Source organism: Neoarius graeffei, chromosome 2 (assembly GCF_027579695.1).
Source record: "Neoarius graeffei isolate fNeoGra1 chromosome 2, fNeoGra1.pri, whole genome shotgun sequence".
In the NCBI taxonomy this organism is placed as follows: domain Eukaryota; kingdom Metazoa; phylum Chordata; class Actinopteri; order Siluriformes; family Ariidae; genus Neoarius; species Neoarius graeffei.
Genome location: NC_083570.1, coordinates 59,168,797 through 59,190,755, shown reverse-complemented (window position 1 = coordinate 59,190,755; position 21,959 = coordinate 59,168,797). Strand labels below are relative to the sequence as shown.

The 21,959-nt window shown below is 40.9% G+C and overlaps 1 protein-coding gene across 3 annotated transcripts in view; it reads right to left on the bottom strand.

Moving 5' to 3' along the window:
- The window catches only part of kcnq1.2 (potassium voltage-gated channel, KQT-like subfamily, member 1.2), a 292,236-nt gene that overhangs the window by 250,574 nt on the left and 19,703 nt on the right, over window positions 1-21,959 (bottom strand). For all 3 annotated transcript variants that reach the window (XM_060914561.1, XM_060914564.1, XM_060914563.1), the window contains exon 2: window positions 16,571-17,135. In XM_060914561.1, coding sequence (XP_060770544.1) covers window positions 16,571-16,857 — 287 coding nt within the window. In that variant the 5' untranslated portion in view covers window positions 16,858-17,135. The remainder of the gene's footprint in view (window positions 1-16,570; window positions 17,136-21,959) is intronic.

Here is a 21,959-nt window from a genome sequence, read left to right as displayed (position 1 = left end):
TAATGTAACATTTACAGAGAAAGTCTCAGGTGTCCATGCTTTTTAAGTCTTCAGGAATTTTCAGGATAGAGGACTTAGCACTCTCCAACTCCTCAATAACATGGCAAGGCAACTTTTTTGTCACATCAAATTAATACAGGAAAGGCACATGAGTAAATGCTTATTGCTGCCATAATGTAAGTGATAACAGGACCTAACTTATTTTGCAGACATTCCACAACATTAAATGTAATATGAAATATAAACTGTTAAAAAGCACAAGGTGTCATTCAATGAAATGAAATTAAATGAAAATAATAATAATTGTTGGCAAGTTGCTGTAGTATAAGTGGAATAATACACTTAAGCCATGCGGTTATCAAAGAAGAAGAAAAAGAATGAAAGGCAGTGATCTTCAATCAATTGTATAAAAGAGTGTTTTCACTCTAAACAGAGTATTAATGCATTGTGCCTTGCTCATTAGACACAATAGCACATATTCACTGGCCATCCAAGTAAACAGACAGGTCATTATGTTGTCAAGGCTGATGCACTGAGGTCTTTATAGACACACTTTAGACCAGGCAACCAGAGCAAGAACAAAGAACAAGGGCTTGGAGTTGATAACCATCAACAAGTAAGTAGGTTAGTTAAAGGAACACTGTAGATTGTCAATTAAAAGAGTTTAATTTTGTAACAGGCTGATATCAGGTTCTACTAAACATGCTGCCATAGTGGAGGTTCAGTTACAAAGACAGATGCTTATCAGACACCCAGATCACACAAACGTGGACACATACAGAGCACAAGGTTTCCTAGTTTCCATAAAATAAGCCATGTCATACTCACTCATAGAAAACAAATTTTAAAGATTTTTTTTTTTTACATTTGTATTCTTTACCATTAGCCCTTACCAAAAGGATGTCATTTAATATGCTCTATTACTCATCATGCAATTAAAATTTCCTGATCTATGTCACAGGTAATATTTACTGGGAAGACTGGGAGATTATGAAGAATGTACATGAACCTTAATCATTGCCAAGGTCAGATCATGATCTCAGCAAAGCAAAAAAGGCAGAAGAAACCATCTTGTAGTGAAATGCTTAAACTAGTGCTCCTGTTTAACTGAGTTTGATTCTCACCAACCTGAAATATTACACTTGTTCAATGCCTAAACCAAGATGGCAATACTGACTGTTCAGTGTAGCATAATAGTGAGGTATATAGTACTAGTGCATCTCAAAACAACTAGAATTAGAATATCATGATATCAGTTTGTTGCAATTCGGACGGGTGGGTGGAGCACAGAAGGACGGCAGGCCAGAACTGAGCTCAACAAAATCTCTTTATTTGAACACTTTACAGTGACATTATTCTCCCAGCCACGCATGCACACACACAGGTCGTCTGGTTGGGGAGAGAGCTCTCTTCCTCTGCTCTCTCTCTCCTTATATAGGGCGCGGTCACTGGGGAAGACACACAAACACACGTTAACTGACATCAGGTGCAGTGATTCTGCCACTTACCTTCCCTGACTCCGCCCTCCGGTCACAGACTGACGCTTGACCATGCCCCCGCTGCCACACAGTTATTTAAAAAAGTGAAAAATTAATATATTCTAGACTCATTACGCGTAAAATAAAGCATTTCAAGCATTTTTCTATTTTAATTTTGATAATTATGGCCTATCATGAAAGAGAATATTTCATTTCGAGTTTGAGTAAAACAGTATAAATACTGTCTATCTCTCTTTCTAGTTCAGTACACGCAACTACATTCATAGAGAAGCCTGCTGACTTGACAGCTGTCCAGAAGATGATAAATCAATCAATCATCGACACTCTCCACAAGGAGGGGAAGCCACAGGAGGTTTTTGCTGAAAAGGCTGGCTGGAAAAGGTGCACAAGCAACAGAGATGACCACAGTCTTGAGAGGATTGTCAAGAAAAGTCAATTCAAGAACTTGGGAGAGCTTCACAAGGAGTGGACTGAGGCTGGTGTCAGTGCATCAAGAGCCACCACACACAGATGTCTTCAGGAAAGGGGCTACAACTGTTGCATTCCTAATATCAAGCCACTCCTGAACCAGAGACAGCGTCAAAAGCGTCTTACCTGGGCTAAGAAGAGAAAGAACTGAACTGTTGTTCAGTGGTCCAAAGTCCTCTTTTCAAATGAAAGTAAATTTTGCATTTTATTTGGAAATCAAGGTCCTAGAGTCTAGAGGAAGAGTGGAGAGGCACAGAATCCAAGGTGTTTGAAGTCCCTTGTAAAGTTTTCTGCAGTCTGTGATGATTTGGGGTGCCATGTCATCTGCTGGTGTTGGTCCATTGTGTTTTATTAAGTCCAAAATCAACATAGTCATCTACCAGGAGATTTTAGAACAATTCATGCTTCCATCTGCTGACAAGCTTTATGGAGATGGCGATTTCCTTTACCAGCAGGACTTAGCACCTGCACACAGTGTCAAAAGTGCTACTAAATGGTTTGTTGACCATGATATTGTTGTGCTTGATTGGCCAGCTAACTTGCCTGACCTGAACCCCATAGAGAATCTGTGGGGTATTGTCAAGAGGAAGATGAGAAACATCCGACCCAAAAATACAGACGAGCTGAAGACTGCTATCAAAGCACCCTGATCAACTGGCTACTCTAAATTGTACATAGGTGTGAGAGTGTTAATGATCGTTCGTCTCTATGTGAGACCTGCGATAGACTGGCACCCTATCCAGGATGTACCCCGCCTCTTACCCAAGTTCAGCTGGGATTGGCTCCAGCTTCGGATTTGAGCCTGATGGATACACAGATGGATAACAGATGGATGGAAAAGGTACCATGTTTTTTTTTTTACAAATGAAATTGCAGTAATGAGCTTGTCCATCTCATTGCTCCAGAGTCCTGGGCTCGATCCTGAGCTGGGGTTACTCTCCATGTGGAGTTTCTTTGCATGTTCTCCCTGTGTCCATGTAGGTTTCTTCTATGTTCTCTGGCTTTCTTCCACCCCCCAAGACAAACCAGTAGGGGGATTGACTCAGATAAATTGCCCCTAGGTGTGAACATGTGTACACAGTCCTCTGCAGTAGACAGGTGGTCCATCCAGGGTGAAATCCCACCTTACACCAAGTCTTCCTGGAATGGGTTCTGGATCCCCGTAACCCTGATCAGGAAAAAGCAGTTGCTGAACGTGAGTAAGTGTAATACGGTGTTCCAGTATTGTGTTCAGTCTAGAGTTCATTGGTAATGAGCTGTGTACAGAGAAATCAGAAACCTTTTCTGTGTGAAAAATATAAACAGGATTTAAGTAGACACAGGAGTTTGATGCCTGATCTGGAAAAAGGATGCTGTACAAAGTAGTGTATTTTGGTGACATGATTCTCTACAAAACGCCCTGTGATGACCTGGCGACTTGTCCAGGGTGTACCCCGCCTTTCGCCCGTAGTCAGCTGGGATAGGCTCCAGCTTGCCTGCGACCCTGTAGAAGGATAAAGCGGCTAGAGATAATGAGATGAGAGATGAGATGAGATTCTCTACAAAACACTGCGCAAATCATTCAGTGTGTTTTATTGAGATGTAGGCTATATAGGGGATTTAGTATTTATCAAGCAAATTATCATAAACCCCTACATGTCAACGTATACGGTTTCCCTGTATTTCGTACGGGAAAATGCAATTTTTTGGCTAATACGGCGTACACTGATTTTCATACGGGAAAATTACATTTCGTATCATCCGAGATTTTTTCCATTACTCCGAGAAAATTTTCTTAGCATCCCCCATTTATTTTTTCAAACACGCATGCCCAATGAAAAGTAACTATTTTCGATTTGTGGTTTTCTAGTTGCACGTGGTTTTCTTGGTCATTGATTTGTGGTTGAGCAGTCCTGACACACATGCCCAGTGAAACGGAACTATATTCAGTTTGTGGTTTTCTAGTTGCACGTGGTTTTCTCGGTCATTTGTAGTTGAGCAGTCCTCATGTGCACATCAAATTTGACAAGTTTTATCTTTTAAAAATGGCATCTGGAAACGCAATGGCAAAGAGAAAATGTGCTGGAACCGAAAAACATCTGAAGGAATGGGAAACTCTGGATGGAGAGTACAAAGGATGGATCCAGGCATCTTCGAATGGCCCCCAATATTTGTTTTGTGTTCCATGCAGAAAGCACATTAAAGTGGCAGCTTCAGTTTTTATGACCTGAAATTGCATTTCCAAACCAAGGCACATAAAGACTGCGTCGTTAAATGCAGGACCTTCAAGTATATGGAGCAGCATTTTGGCGCAAGTCCATCGGCTCAGACTGTCCAGACTTCTGTGACGACTGCAGAAGTTACGTTCTGCCAATTTCTTGTGGAACACAACATCCCCCGACTGTGGCAGACCATTTTTCAGAGCTAGCAAAAAAAAAGTTTCTCGATTCAAAGACTGTACAGGTAAGCATTTGTGGGTTTTTTAAATGTATTTTTTTTAAAGTTTTTACGGGATGGCACGGTGGTGTAGTGGTTAGCGCTGTCGCCTCACAGCAAGAAGGTCCAGGTTCGAGCCCTGTGGCTGGCGAGGGCCTTTCTGTGTGGAGTTTGCATGTTCTCCCCGTGTCCGCGTGGGTTTCCTCCGGGTGCTCCGGTTTCTCCCACAGTCCAAAGACATGCAGGTTAGGTTAACTGGTGACTCTAAATTGACCGTAGGTGTGAATGTGAGTGTGAATGGCTGTCTGCGTCTATGTGTCAGCCCTGTGATGACCTGGCGACTTGTCCAGGGTGTACCCCGCCTTTCGCCCGTAGTCAGCTGGGATGGGCTCCGGCTTGCCTGCGACCCTGTAGAACAGGATAAAGCGGCTAGAGATAATGAGATGAGATGAAAAAGTTTTTACTGGTTTGCATGTAGGAAAGCTTCCTCCATTATCATGATAATTTAGGGAGGCAATACTGGGAGGCACCGTTTATACAACAGCAACTGTAGTTACCCAGTGATTTTGCTTCCCTAAACATTTTAATTGCTGATAGACATTTTGTCCTCCTGAGAACCAATCCATAGACTTGTGTCCTCTGTAGTTGACATTTGTTTTACGTGCACACCCTCTTACTCTTTCAAGCTATTCACTTGAATCCTGGTGTCTTGTAAAGAGTGCATCCTTTTTTTTTTAAAAAAAAATCTAAATTGTAAGTTGTTTTTTTTAACCCTACCTAGTAAGGAAATCACAACAAAAGAGAAATTGAGACACATTTTTTTCTTGGTTCCCAGGAGGATATGTAGACACAGATGACCAACACTCGTTACTACCATCAGTCGTCAGTAAATTGGAAAAGTATTGAATGAAGAGTAATGGTGGTAATGACCGTTGGTAACCTGTCTCTTAAATGTGTAGTAGGGGATGGAAGCAATTTAACACCATCTACATGTTTGCTGTGCTCTGATTTTCTTTTATTGACCAGGAAAATAATCTGTACTTGCCAGTTATGTACGTAGACCTAACCTTTTATTCATTTGTTGTTCACCCAGGATTTTGCACGCAAACGAACGAAGACGACCATGGTCATCAAAGGAAGTTTAGCCCCTGCTTATACAAATCCTGTCGTTGAAAAAATGCGCCAGCAGCCATTTAGCCTTATGATAGATGAGAGCAACGACAGAAACAGCACCAAGCGCTTGGTCATTCTGGCACACATTTTTGAAGATGTCTGTGTAAAAACTAGAATGCTGGATTTACCAGAACTTGCTTCTGGTAAAGCTTCAGCGATATTTGAAGCTGTTGACAGCTTCATGAGGTAAGAATTTATTCTTTAAATTGTAATACGATGTGCCAGTTTGCTGAATCTGTATACCTGTTTAACAATCTAGACTGGAAGTGTGTAGTAATTGTTTAACAATCTAGACTGGAAGTGTATAGTAATTTTATATATGAGTGATTCCACGCTTATGGGTACTGAAATGGGGACATGAACTTATTCACCTAAAACCATTTCTTTTTTTACCATCAGGTCACAAAACACGTAATCTTTAATGAATGATATGTTAAAAGATAACTTTAATTTTCTGAGATGTAATAAAAACATATTTATATGCCAAAGTCAAGCCTATGAGTTCCAAAATGATGTCTGTTACATTACTTCTGTTACGATTGTCCATCTCACGTCTGTTACAAATTAATTACAATCTAGCTATATACCATGTTAATCTTATTGAAAGAATGTGTATGTTTATTCTACTACACATGTTTATTAATTATATTTGCTAAAACATCACCTTCCTATGTTTCAAAAAGTAATTCTACATTGTTAAAATTGAAAATATATATGTCCACAACACTTCTGTTACGTTCTGACTTTGGCATATAAATATGTTTTTATTACATCTCAGAAAATTAAAGTTATCTTTTAACATATCATTCATTAAAGATTACATGTTTTGTGACCTGATGGTAAAAAAAAGAAATGGTTTTAGGTGAATTTTTAAAAATAAGTTCATGTCCCCATTTCAGTACCCATAAGCGTGGAATCACTCATATATATATATATATATATATATATATATATATATATATATATATATATATATATATATACATACATACATACATACACATATACACACTAGTGCATCTCAAAAAATTAGAATACCATGAAAAAGTTCCTTTTTTTCATAATTTAATTCAAAAAGGTAAACTTTCATATATTCTATATTCATTACATGTAAAGTGAAATATTTAAAGCCTTTTTTGTTTTAATTTTGATGATTATGGCTTATAGCTCATGAAAATCAGAAATCCAGTATCTCAAATTATTAGAATATTCCCTAAGATCAATCAAAAAAAGTATTTACAATACAGAAATGTCCAACTTCTGAAAAGTATATTCATTTATACACTCAATACTTGGTTGGGGTTCCTTTACCATGAATTACTGTATCAATGCGGTGTGGCATGGAGGTGATCAGTCTGTGGCACTGCTGAGGTGTTATTGAAGCCCAGGTTGCTTTGATAGTGGCCTTCAGCGTATCTGTATTTTTGGGTCGGGTGCTTCTCATCTTCCTCTTGACAATACCCCATAGATTCTCTATGGGGTTCAGGTCAGGCAAGTTGGCTGGCCAATCAAACACAGTAATATCATGGTCAGCAAACCATTTGGTAGTAGTTTTGGCACTGTGGGTAGGTGCTAAGTCCTGCTGGAAAAGGAAATCAGCATCTCCAAAAAGCTCATCAGCAGATGAAAGCATGAAGTGCTCTAAAATCTCCTGGTAGATGGCTGTGTTGACTTTGGACTTGATAAAATACAGTGGACCAACACCAGCAGATGACATGGCACCCCAAATAATCACAGACTGTGGAAACTTCACACTGGGCTTCAAACACCTTGGATTCTGTGCCTCTCCACTCTTCCTCCAGACTCTAGAACCGTGATTTCCAAATTAAATGCAAAATGTACTTTCATTTGAAAAGAGGACTTTGGACCACTGAGCAACAGTCCATTTCTTTCTCTCCTTAGCCCAGATAAGACACTTCTGACATTGTCTCTGGCTCAGGAGTACCTTGATATTAGGAATGCGAAAGTTGTATCCCCTTTCTTGAAGATGTCTGTTCATGATGGGTCTTGATACACTGACACCAGCTTCAGTCCACTCCTTGTGAAGCTCTCCCAAGTTCTTGAATCAACTTTTCTTGACAATCCTCTCAAGACTGCGGCCATTCCTGTTGCTTGTGAACCTTTTCCAGCCACCCTTTTCAGCAATGACCTTTTGTGGCTTACCCTCCTTGTGCAGGGCATCAGTGATCATCTTCTGGACAACAGTCAAGTCAGCAATCTTCCCCATGATTGTGGTTGTGTGTACTGAACTAGACCGAGAGATACACTGTGTTCATACTGTTTTACTCAAACTCGAAATGAAATATTCTAATATTTTGAGATGGGTTTTTTTTATGTTTTTGTACTGTATGCCATACTGATTAAAATTAAAATAGAAAAATGCTTGAAACATTTTAGTTTATGTGTAATGAGTCTATAATATATAACATTTTCACGTTCTTGATGGAAAATATTGAACTTTTTCACAATATTCTAATTTTTTGAGACGCACTAGTATATATATATATATATATATATATATATATATATATATATATATATATATATATATATATATATATAATACCTTTGTAACTTTTATAATTACAAAATGAGCACTAATGCATAATGCATATTTTCAGTGAAAATGACATCCCCTGGGCCAATTGGGTTTGCAGGTGACAATTGCAACACCATGATTGGCAGAAAAGATTCTGTTTTGACCAGGCTCCAAGCAAAAAGTCTCCAGATTTAGGTATTTTTCATGTGTCATAAGTTGATATATTTTATATATATAATATATGTATATATAATAATATGCACCAAAATTTTATCAGAATAGTACTCCAGTACTGTACTTATTCTACTGTTATTTCTGTTTCAGCATTGGCTGCATTTGCCACTTGGCAAATCTTTGTGTGAAGGCCAGTGTGAAGGCGCTGCCATTTAAAGTAGATGACCTTCTGGTGGATGTGTTCTACTTTTTCCACCACAGCTCAAAGCGCATTCAGGACTTCAAAGAATTTCAGCAGTTTACAGAGGTTAGCTAACAGACCTATTGTATCACTAAAACATAAGGAGTCTTTGAGGTTCTCTTCTGGTAGTCTTCCAGCTTTTCCTCAATTAATTGTTCTACATTAAATTCTAGGTAGAGGAGCAGCAGCTCTTGAAGCACTGTCCTACCCATTGGCTATCCCTAGAGAAAGTCTGCAACCGCCTGCTGAGCCAACTGCCAACCTTGTGAAGCTACTTTGCCAGTCATAAAGATGTTGAGAAACCGGACAAAGTCAAGTCGATAAATGACAGGCTACAGGAACCCCTGACTGAGCTGATACTGTTGTTCCTGCAGTACATTATGCCAGTGCTCAATCAGTTTAACATCCTTTTTCAAGGGGAGGATTGCATGGTTGGCAGTCTCCTCCCCGAGATGGACAGGCTTCTACGGAAGTTTGCTGTGAAGTTCTTGGAGCTGAAGCATGTCAAGTCCTGCAGGAACCTTAGGGAACTTGATGTGGGCAACCAGGAGCTGCAGCAGTCCGATGACAAGCTGGCAGTGGGGCCTGCAGTCAGATCTCACCTGGTGGAGCTAGAGGAAGAGCTGGACGCAAAAACTGTCCAGGTTTTCTTCTCCTCTGTCAGAGGATTTTATGAGGCTGCTGCCAGGAAGATGATGGATAAATTTCCATTTGACAATGAAGTGTTGGCCAATCTTGCAGTGTTAAATCCATCTAAAAAGGATGACCTGGACTATAGTGGTGTTGTCAATTTAACTTCCTCTTTTGGCTTTGACCTGGACCAGTTGAAGGAGGAGTGGGAGGACTTTCAGCTTATGCCAGACGATGTGCCATGCAGAGCAAATGATGGCCAAAAAGTACCAATAGATGTATATTGGCGAAAGGTCTCCGATGTAAAAACTGCTCTGGGTGTTGCCAGATTTCCAGTGCTGAAACAACTTTTTACTGCTTTGCTGTGCCTCCCACATAGCAATGCAGATAGTGAGAGGGCTTTTTCATTGGTTAGGAGAATTCATACGGAGTACAAAAAAAAAAAAGATGGCTGCAGACACATTAACTGCATATCTGCAAATTAAAATGAGCTGTGATGAGGAGCTACAACTGCTGCCCAAGCAGTGATATTATAGCTAGTGCCAAATCTGCAACATCTTTGTACAACAAAGAACACTCCAAAAAGGAATAAAAAGGAATTCTTATTATAAATTACTGGGAAGATTTTCAATTTAACTTCATTACTTATTAATATTTTCACTTATCCTTGTTTAGATAATATACTTGATGTGGTTTAGTCATCTTTAGTTGACTTAATATTGATTTAATATTAATACATTTTATTTGCAAAATTTACATAAATAATTCTGGTATTACTGATACAATGTATATTAAATAATTAAGTTTAGAGTTCAGTCATTCTCTTTAGTAGATAATCATTTACTTGACTGTACATATAGTCCTTTTTAATTCAGTTGTTTTCTCTGGGATCAAAATTTTTTTTTCATTCAGTACATGCTTATTTGATCCCTTTAACTTGATGCAGTGTGATAAATATGCCTATTACAATAGGAGTGTATAATGTGGAATAAAACAATTGGTGCTTTGGATATTGGAATTTTTTTCTCATGTATAAGGGCTCATGGGTGTATGTAAGGGAATAGTACAGATTTTGTAAGGGCATGGGTAACTAAAGGTTGACATGTAAACCCAGGTAGATTTAGCTACATGTGAGTTACCTTTATCAAAGTAAGGCAATACTTAATAAATAGCCACTCAAAGTGTTTTTATGACAGTCCTTGGTAATTCTAACCCTAATTGAACTCCTTTGGTCACGGTTAATTCTCCAAGTATGCTTTGTGCACATGGGCAGTCATGGAAGGTGGATTTAGTGGTGTTCTTCTTCACATAGTTAAATGGCTAGAGCTCCAATCATGACTAATGCGCATGTAATAAAAACATAAAACAAATGCTCTCAAATGTGCACTGAATAATTACGCATCGCTATTGTGCTTTTCTTTTATTATTACAGGCATGGCACTGGGTAAGTAACACAGAGTAATGTCACCACCTATTGGATATTTCAGGTAGTTATATTGTATTATACATATTCAAGATAGTATAAGTGAAAAGTAGCATTAACATTTATCAAATTCCTGCTATGTTTTGGGATATCATCATGTTGAAATTGAGCAGCTGTGCTATATTCTGGTTGGTTTCTCTAACCAAGTGTATGTGTACTGGTACTTTATATTTTATGTTTTTTATGTAACATATGTATTTACACTGAGGGGAAATAGGTATTTGGACACTTATTTTTGTTATTTAATATACTTCCACTTTCAAATTTATGCACACACATAATGTCCTTTGAGAATAGCAAGTTGGCCTTGTGGTTGATGTGTCCGCCTCTTGACGAGGAGATTTTAAGTTCTTCTTATGGTCCAGTCATACCAAAGACCATCATAAAAATGGTACCTACTGCCATCCAGCAAGGTACGCCACAACACAGATGCGAGTAGGGAGTCAAACTCTCGCGGTTACCAGAGGACCAGCCCTCCACTGTAACCCAAGCTATGTAATAGGTAAGAGGCCGAGGGCTCCTGAAATAGAGATTGGTGTCACCCAATGTGCCTTGTGGCATGGGAAGGAATTTGAATGTCTCTTGATATTATGAACAATTTACCAGTAGGTATTCATAAACGTAAGCAAATATACATTTAAAAAACAAAATTGGTTGGGAAAAAGTATTCAGTCACCACAAATTAACAACATACTTTGGCAGGTGACCAAAACACTACTTCTACTTTCTTGCAAAACTATTGTTAGAAATTGCAGCATTGAAACATCTCTTACTATGGTAAGAAGGAATTAGATTTTGTCGCATTGGGATTCAATTTTTCCCATTCCAAGTTAGAGCGTCCCTGCTTAGACTTGCAATTTCAAAATCCATAAATTTTCAAAGGGATTCAAGGAAGCAGATTGGACTTTGCATGGGGTATAGAAACAGAGATGACTGTGGTGCATCCACCCATCCATCCATCCATTATCCGTAGCCACTTATCCTGTGCAGGGTTGTGGGCAAGCTGGAGCCTATCCCAGCTGACTATGGGTGAGAGGTGGGGTACACCCTGGACAAGTCAACAGATCATCCCTGGGCTGACACATAGAGACACACAACCATTCACACCGATGGTCAATTTATAGCCACCAATTAGCCTAACCTGCATGTCTTTAGACTGTGGGGGAAACCGGAGCACCCGGAGGAAACCCACGCAGACACAGGGAGAACATGCAAACTCCACACAGAAAGGCCACTGGGCTTGAACCCAGAACCTTCTTGCTGTGAGGCAACAGTGCTAACCACTACACCACCATGCCGCCTGATTGTGGTGCAGTTTATTGCTTATGGTTCTTTATGTAACAGTTGTTCCTGCTGCTTTCAGGTCATCAACTCTTTTCCAGTTACCTTCCTTATCATTTGTCTGAGAGCGTATTTTGAAATCTTGCACTGCATACCTGTCCAGGGATGATTTGTTGTGGTTCCATGAACTTTCCACCTGTATATTATCAAACCATTTGTACCAACAGATATCTTCTTTGTCTCTATAGGCTTTTCAATTCTAGATTTTTCCAAGACTTTTCCTAACTTAATTCATGGCCAATTCCCACCACCAGACACACATGACAGCTACTACCCAAGGAGGGCGAAAGCTACCACATGCTTCCTCCGAGGCACATGATGCCAGCTGATTGCATCTTTTCAAACTGCTCCATGTGCAACATCAGGCACTCGGAGGAAAGTGCTATTCACCCACTCCCGCATGCATGAGCTCATGGATGCCCATGATTGGCTAGTGCTGCTGTAATTGACAGGGGAGAGTGACTATGCCACCCCTCCTTTGCTGAGAGCGCAGCCCAATTTTGCTGTCTTGGGCTCCTGGCCACAGATGGCTGTGGCAGCATCGGGAATTAAATTCACGATCTCCAAATGATAGGGTGGACAAGTTTCTGTTGTGCCACTCGGGAGCAAGATTTGTTTAATAAATGTTGTCCCTGAGAACTTTAGGAGGTTCTTCACCATGATTGCTAATTGCTGCGTGAAATATTCCCAACCAATGGCAACATATTTTATAATGACACCATATGCAATTTGCACCATATGCAATTTGCACCATGATTGCTAATTGCTGCGTGAAATATTCCCAACCAATGGCAACATATTTTATAATGACACCATATGCAATTTGCATGAGAACATTTTTTGCAGCTTTTATATCTAATTGGAATCTTCTTCTTCTTTTGGCTGCTCCCGATTAGGGGTCGCCACAGCGGATCTTTCGTCTCCATTGCTCCCTGTCTTCCACATCCTTCTCTACCACACCTGCCACTTTCATGCCCTCTCTCACCACATCCATGTATCTCCTCTTTGGCCTTCCTCATTTTCGTTTGCCTGGCAGCTCCATCCTCAACATTCTCCTTCCCACATGCTCTGCATCTCTTCTCAGGATGTGCCCATACCATCTCAGTCTCATCTCTTTTAGCTTAATTCCCAAGCTCTCCACATGTGCTGTCCCTCTGATGTGCTCGTTCCTTATCCTGTCCAACCTTGTCACTCCCATCGCAAACCTTAACATTCTCAACTCCGCCACCTCCAACTTTGCCTCCTGTCTCTTCGTTAAGGGTACGGTCTCCAATCCATACATCACAGCTGGTCTCACTACTGTCGTATACATCTTACCTTTCACTTTTGCTGGGACTTATCTATCACAAATGACTCCCGAAATCCTTCTCCAACTGCTCCACCCTGCCTGCACTCTCTTTCTCACCGCACTATCGCAGCCCCCATTTTCCTGCACAGTTGACCCCAGGTACTTGAATTCACCAACTTTCTTTACGTCTACTCCTTGCATCTTCACTACACTCTCATCCCCATTCTCATTGATGCACATGTATTCTATTTTGCTACTGCTCACCTTCATTCCTCTTCGTTCCAATGCATACCTCCATCTCTCCAAACCCAACTCAACCTCCTTTCTACTTTCACCACATATCACAATATCATCCACAATCATGTTCCATGGTGATTCTTGCCTCACTTTGTCCGTCAAGCTATCCATTACTATGGCAAACAAAAAAGGACTCAAAGTAGATCCTTGATGGAGTCCCACCTTCACCTTGAACCATTCAGTCGTTCCAACTGCACACCTCACTGCTGTTTCACTGTTCTCATACATGTTTTGCACCACTCTGATATACTTCTCATTCACTCCACACTTTCTCATACAATACCATAACTCATCTCTCGGCACTCTATCGTATGCCTTCTCCAGGTCTACAAACACACAATGTAGCTTTCTCTAGCCTTCTCTGTACTTCTCCATTAACATTCTTAAAGCAAAAATTGCATCCGACATGCTCTTCCTTGGCATAAACCTGTACTGCTGTTCACAGATTGCTACCTCTCTTCTCAATCTCGCCTCCAATACCCTTTCCCATAACTTCATGGTGTGGCTCATCAATTTTATTCCTCTGTAATTACTGCAGCTGTAATTACTGCATGGTTTGAAACCATGCCACTGGGAGGGGTCATGTTAACCCTGTAGAACTTAGGGCAGGTGCATCCAGGAAGCAGCAGTGCTGCTAAATAATGTCCGTGAACAAAAAACCCCAAAAGTGTTCATCAGCATACACAAAGATATGTTTAAAGAACAAAATTGATAGGGAAGAAACATTACAGTACATTTCAGACATATGAAAAATATATGTGGAAAGGATATTTTAAAAATCAAGTTATTTTAAGCTGTTTCTTCCAACTAGATATAAAATCTAATTGGAATAAACAGCTTAAAATAACTTGATTTTTAAAATATCCTTTCCACATATATAAAAAAAAATCCAGCCACTGGGGGTGCATAAGCGTACTCTTGACGCCAGTCCCAAGCCCAGATAAATTGGAGAGGGTTGCGTCAGGAAGGGCATCCAGCGTAAAACTGTGCCAAATCTAACATGCGGAATGAAAAGAGAAATACCATACCGGATCGGCCCGGGTTAACAACAACCACCTCTGGTACTGTTGGTCAACAGGGTGCCGGTGGAAAGTGTGCTACTGTTGCGCCAAAACGGAGAAGGGGGAGGCGTGTTAGGAGAGAGTGTGAAAGATGGAAGGGAAGGAGCTTAGAATTGAGGGTAGGAACACTGAATGTGGGAACACTGACTGGCAGAGCAAGAGAGTTAGCAGGTATGATGGAAAGAAGGAAGTTGGACATTTTGTGTGTGCAGGAGACGAGGTGGAAAGGAAGCAAGGCCAAGAACATTGGAGATGGATGCAAGTTGTTTTACTATGGAGTGGATGGAAAGAGAAATGGTGTTGGTAGTGTTTTGAGGGGAGAGTTGGTCAACAGTGTGACTGATGTGAAGAGGGTGGCAGATAGAGTAATAGGCATGAAGTTGGAGATTCAAGGAGTGGTAATCAACATTGTGTGTGCATATGCCCCACAGGTTGGATGTGAGAATGAAGAGAAAGAGTCTTCCTGGGAAAAGATGGATGAAGTGGTAGAAAGTATACTGAGGGAGGAGCGCGTACTGATAGGAGCAGATTTCAATGGACATGTTGGCGAGGGAAACAGAGGAGATGAGGACGTGATGGGCAGATATGGTGTAAGAGAGAGAAATGTGGAAGGGCAAATGGTGGTTGATTTTTCAAAGAGGATGAATTTGACAAAAGTCAATACATATTTCGAGAAGAAAGAGCAGCACAGAGTGATGTTTAAGAGTGGAGGAAGATCTACACAGGTGGACTACATACTCTTCAGAACTTTAGTTTGAAGCTGACCACACGGACAAAGAAAAAGCCTTCTGGAGGAAAGCTGTATGGTCAGATGAGACAAAGATTGAGTTGTTTGGCCAAAAAGACCACCATGTACAGAGGAACACTATACCAGCTGGTGGTGGTGGTAGGATCATCATGCTCTGGGGCTGTTTTGCTGCCAGTGGAACTGGTTCACTGCATAAAGTGGATGGAATAATGAAGAAGGAGGACTATCTCAGAATTCTTCCGCATAAACCATCAAACTTGAACATGACTTGGGGCTTGGGAGTTACAACAAGACAATGAACCCAAACACGCATCAGAGCTGGTTGTGGAGGATAAAGCAGGCTAACATTAAGCTTAAAACAAGTCCTGACTTCAACCCTATTGAAAATATATGGACCATGCTTATAAGTCGAGTCCATGCCAAGAAAAAAAAAATTTAATTGAACTCTACCAATTTCTACTATGAAGAGTCGTGAAATTTCCAACCCTAATTCTGCCAGAAGCTTGTTCATGGTAAACAAAAATATTTGGTCAAGGTGAATCTTGCACAGAGACATTTTACACAAATATTAGGTATGCTGTATGTATATCTTTGACCCTGTATGTATACTTTTGGCCCTGTGTTGATTTCAGAAAACCCAAAGAAAATTAAAACTTGTGTACCAAATTCTAGTGTTTTTTTTTAATTAAAGTTGTATGCTGTACATTCTGCCACAGAAAAAGAACAGTTCAAAGAAATTACTGAAACCCCAAATATTGCCATGACATTCATGTCACTGTATATAAAGTTCTGACCACAACTGTATATGAGACCCCTGATCTGTAGAAATAACATTATGAAAAAAACTATGCAAATTATATATTCGTAATTGTAAACATCAGACAATTTGTGCTTGTAAATCACAATTTGCAAAAAGAAAAATAAATTAATAATAATAATAATAATAATAATAATAATAATAAATTGACTTCCTTTTCATTTCCAAAAGCATCCATTAGATGGCTTCTGGTCATGTGACTTTTAGCAGTCCTGATTTAATTGTTTTTCCAGCCAATCAGAAAAAGGATCACCACAATGCACTCTGACACAATTTCCGATTTACAGACTGAAAGATACCATTATAAAATATACTAAATTATAAAGCAGACACTTACAATTGTAGATGTTGTTACCAGAAACTATGAAAAATCAGCTGACAAACAAATCTACTCACACCAGGAAGTGATAGAGGAAGCATTTTAGGCCTGCGGGTCTCTCTAGGAAATTGTAGACATCGCCCTGCATGCTAGTCTTGGTGCGATAGGGTTTGCATTTGAAGTGAGGGGGAGCGGGGCTGCTTGAAAGTGAGGCAGGGGAGCATGAGTATGGCTCCCTGTCTTCTCCCTGCGTCGTTAACTCTTTTGTGTTTCCATCTAGTACGTCTGATCCATTATTCACCATGGATTTAAGTTCCACTGAAACAGGAGAGCAGCACGGGCTGTCTACTGGTGCCTCCGGCATGGCTACTGGAGCTTCTTCTAAGCTGCGCTTGGAGTTTAGGCTTTTCAGAGTATGCTCATTTGGAGTGTCGATTTTGGTTACAACAGTGTCGCTGCTCCCAGATCAGTCAAAATGTTGTGTGTGACACATGAGAGGAATGGGACGTCCTCGACGCTCTTCCATGGCTCTTGGGAGAGGTTTAGTGTTCAAACAAAAGAAGAGAAGATGGAATTGATGATGGTGTGACCACCGAAGTTCATCGATGACTACACTGGGAAGTGTTACTCGATCCTCTACACCTGTGAAAATACAAACGGAAAGGAACATCACTTACTGTATTTCACTTTAGAATAAGTGATGGAACGAAAAGTGTAATTCACAATTTACTTTAAGAAATCACTTATATTATACTTATAAATACACCATTTATTCAGTTAAGGTCTACATATATTTAAGACATACTGTATATACAGTAAATAGCCATTTCACAGACATGCAAGGAAGGCTAAATTTTCTATAAAATAAAATTCTCCAGTAGATTGTATCCTTCAGTGATACTCTGTACACTGTAATAAGTTGTCTCAGACAAAAATCAGGAAACTGTTTGCCTTGAAATTTCTAAGTATAGTAGTTAGTTAGTTTAAAGTAGGCATAATGTATATAACTTTGTAGGGCATCATGTATATAGGCAACGCATGGCTTAGCAGGAAACTCAAAATCAGTAATACAAAAATACAGACTACAAAAATATCTGTTCAGAAAAAAAGAAAAGTTTTATTTACATCACATCATGTCAATACAAAAAGAAGTAAGTTGTTGAAATAAGAGCGTTGTTTACTGATTCTATAAAATCAATGTTCATCTAATGAACGGCCATCCTTAAAGTGTAAGAAATAATTGTTTCTGTGAGAAGGTTATATGCACTGTGATGAAAGGGCTGGTTGAGGCAGGATACATGTGCAGGAAGAGATTATTAATACAGGCAAACAGATCCAATACGGCAGGCAGAAACGTGGTCATAAACAAACAAGCATTGGGTGATCTACAAACAGCATAGACAAGAACAAAAACAATCTTATTTTCAATGTATTTTTGTGATCATCATGTGCACCTTCCATTCCTGGAATTCTTTATACACATTGGTATATACGTGCATCAGACGTTTCGTTGTATTGCCTCCTCCTGCCACACATGGCCTGATGCACTGTTTCCACACAGGTGTAGAAGGGGACTCCACTGCTCCACTATCACTTGCTCGAAAAGTAAAATATCGCCATATCTCGCTCAGAGAGGCTTGTTTCTCAACAAGTTTCAGCAATCTAATGTCACTAGTTTGTTCAGCCGTGGTTGAATCCATAGCATCTTCTCAAACCTAGCTAAGTAACTCAAGGCGGTGTGGCAGCTCACTGGTCTGAGGGAGAGCTCTTCCACTGTTATGCTCAGGTCACACATAGCTGATTGATCCGTGAGAACTGTGGCTGGGGTTACCGTGACCATTCTGACAGATTTTGGAGGTGATCCGTTGCATACATTTGGGAGAAGTAAATATGCAAATGAAGCCACAGTAACCGCAACAGTAGTGACAGAAGATGCCGGTAAACCAATGGTGGCAGCGATGTATGGCCTTACAACAATGATGGAAGTGTGTACGTTTTTCACGGCTGCAGTATGGCATAGTTACAGCAAGACGAAATAAGCCACGCCCCCAGGCAAACGTTTCACTTTCTGCAGAATATTGTTCTGGGAACATTTTGAGCTTGATGGTTGCGACGGAATGCTACAGTACTGCCTGGTAGCTCACATAGCCTCAAGTATGCCTCAAGAATGCTCACAGATGCCTTCACGGTTGCGACGGATGAATTCAAAGACATGCAGATTCGGTAAAATACCCAGCCACTAGGGCTGTACAAGACAGTGCACGCTTAGTGCCGGTCCCAAGCCTGGATAGACAGAAGGCCCAGTGTAAGATTTGCGTGAGCTAAATTGGTTATTAACCTTCTGAAAATACAGTCTCATTATTAATTCATCTGGCGCTTGACCCACAGCAATTTTCAACATGACCAAACTTTCCAGGGATGGAAGCCATGCCCTTCCGGTTGTCATTATAACTCCCTGGCTCTCACATATTCTGAAAGAAGGGCCTGGAACACGTGCCGACTGACCCCTGGAAGGCTCAAAATCGTCTACCATGAAGTGATTCTGGCTATGTGAGACTGATGCATTAGTGTTAGATTTCTGTCATCCCAATGACCTGCTGGCTTGGAGGGCAGGCAAAAAAGCAAACTCATAAAGGTGCATTTCAAAGTATAGTGAAAAAAGTGATGAAATGCAGTAATGTTTACTACAGAAATGTGTGAAATGATAACATCCCATTTCAAAAGTCAAATTTACAGGTAACGGTAAATTACCAGCAACTGGAGCAACTAAATCAGTGAATACCGTCAGTGCGCGTCTCACACTGCAGGCTGTAGACAGTACACCACTGTCTACAAACAGTGGATATAAAAGTCTACACACCACTACTAAAATGGCAGGTTTTTTGGTGATAAAAAAAAATTAAACAAAGATAAATCCTGTCAGAACTTATTCCACCTTCATTGCAAAATTGCAATCTATGCAAAGAAGGTGAAAACAAACCAGAAACTCATCTCATCTCATTATCTCTAGCCGCTTTATCCTGTTCTACAGGGTCGCAGGCAAGCTGGAGCCTATCCCAGCTGACTATGGGCGAAAGGCGGGGTACACCCTGGACAAGTCGCCAGGTCATCACAGGGCTGACACATATGCCGCTTTTCCACTACAAACGCGGCTGAGTCGGGCTGAGCCGTGCCGTGCTGAGTCGGGCTGAGCGGGGCTGTTGGAGTTGCATTTTGACTACAACCGCGCTGAACCGTGCTGGCTGGAAGTGGGTGGACACATTGGGTGGAGTTAGCGAAAGTGGGTGGACGTCAGGTGATGTCGTTAAGCAGCGCAAACAGTGACATCAGTGAGCTTTTAAGCGGTAGTCTCACGACCCGAATAGTAAACAATAAACATGGAGGACATGGAGTCGTTAGTGTTTCTGGTCTTGGTGCTGTGGCTTGTTGTCACCAACAACGCGGACAGATACTGGCAAGAGCATATAGATGAGGTGAGGCGCATAAGGCTTCAGAAATTCTCGTAATTCGTAATTCTTCTCCTTCCGGGTTTGCGGTGTTTACAGATCCCAGCGCGCTCGTGGGGCGTGTGTGGGCATGTGAGGACACTCCTCCTCACCAATCAGTGCACAGGGGAGTGTCTGCTCACGCCCCCAACCTCACTCGGCACGGCTTGGCTCGCTTCAGCCCCACTCCAAAACGGTGCGAGTTTTAGGGGCTAAGCAGGGCTGAAACGAGCCGAGTCGTGCTGGTTTTTGGTAGTCGAAACGCGAGCCGTGTCGGGCTGAAGTGAGCTGAAGCGAGCTGAAGTGAGCTGAAAAAGGGTAGTGGAAAAGGGCCATTAGACACAGACAACCATTCACACTCACATTCACACCTATGGTCAATATATGGCCCTTTTCCACTACCCTTTTTCAGCTCACTTCAGCTCGCTTCAGCTCACTCCAGCCCGACACGGCTCGCGTTTCGACTACCAAAAACCAGCACGACTCAGCTCGTTTCAGCCCTGCTTAGCCCCTAAAACTCGCACCGTTTTGGAGTGGGGCTGAAGCGAGCCAAGCCGTGCCGAGTGAGGTTGGGGGCGTGAGCAGACACTCCCCTGTGCACTGATTGGTGAGGAGGAGTGTCCTCACATGCCCACACACACCCCGCGAGCGCGCTGGGATCTGTAAACACCGCAAACCCGGAAGAAGAAGAATTACAAATTGCGAGAATTTCTGAAGCCTTATGCGCCTCGCCTCATCTATACGCTCTTGCCAGTATCTGTTGGCGTTGTCGGTGACAACAAGCCACAGCACCAAGACCAGCAACACTAACGACTCCATGTCCTCCATGTTTATTGTTTACTATCCGGGTCGTGAGACTACCGCTTAAAAGCTCACTGAATCAGTGACATACAGAGCATCGTGGACGAGTTCGCGGAGCGCAAGGCTCGTCGTATGCCCTTCAAATAATGCGCGCAGTAGGCTATTGATGTTTTATTATGAGCCATGTACAGTATGTCGCCTAATGTTTTTTTGTTTCTGAGTTACATGTTCGTTTGAAGGACTTAATGTACAAAATAACATAGTTGCACCCTGTTGTGGGTGCAATCAGTTAATTATTGAAATTAAGTGATCAATCTCGTTAAATCAGTCTCATTAAATTTTGAAGGTTAATAATTAAAATGAATCAATCCCATTGAATCATTTACTTTGACTCACTTGAAGTGAATCATACCATAGAATCAGTCTCATTCAGTGAATCATTTAGTGAATCGTTCAATGAATCATTTAGTGAATCGTTCAATGAATCATACCATTAATCCTGGTGCTTAATAAATTACCAAACAGCTAAATTATGGTACATTTCCAAATTATTAAGATCACTTACCATATTATATAACATTTGCACCCTTTTTGAATTCTTTGAGAAGATTGGGGACTTCAGATATTGTTCACAAATAAACAGTTTGTTTAATAAATGAATTTATTATACAAAGATAAAAGATAAAAATAATAAATCAATATATACAAGCAGTGAGGTGTGTGTGTGTGTGTAGGACTTAACCATGTGTTTAGCCTCGTGTAGCTAACTACACGTGGTGGAGGCCTAGCTTGTTGGTAGCTAAACAAAAGAATGTTATCTAAACAGAACAAAGGATTAGCTCTGTGTTTAGCCTTGTGTTGCTAGTGAGAGTTTGCTAAAGGCCCTATGGCCTAGCTAAAGTGTGTTTGTTAGGCCTGGTGAGGCCTACTGAGCACGTGTTGCTAAAGACAGGGGTATTAGCCGTAGCTAACTAAAAGCTAGCTTGTGGATTTCTAGCTGAGGTGTGGTTTATCAGGCCTGATGGCCTGCTGAGCACATGGTAGGCCTTGATTAGCTTTGTGTTGCTAAGCAGACAAAAGGGAAGCTGTAGCTAACCCACTAGCTCATAACCATACTGAATCCACTGAAATCTTGAGATCAAGATGTATAATAATGAAATTATAATGTTAGTAAGAATAA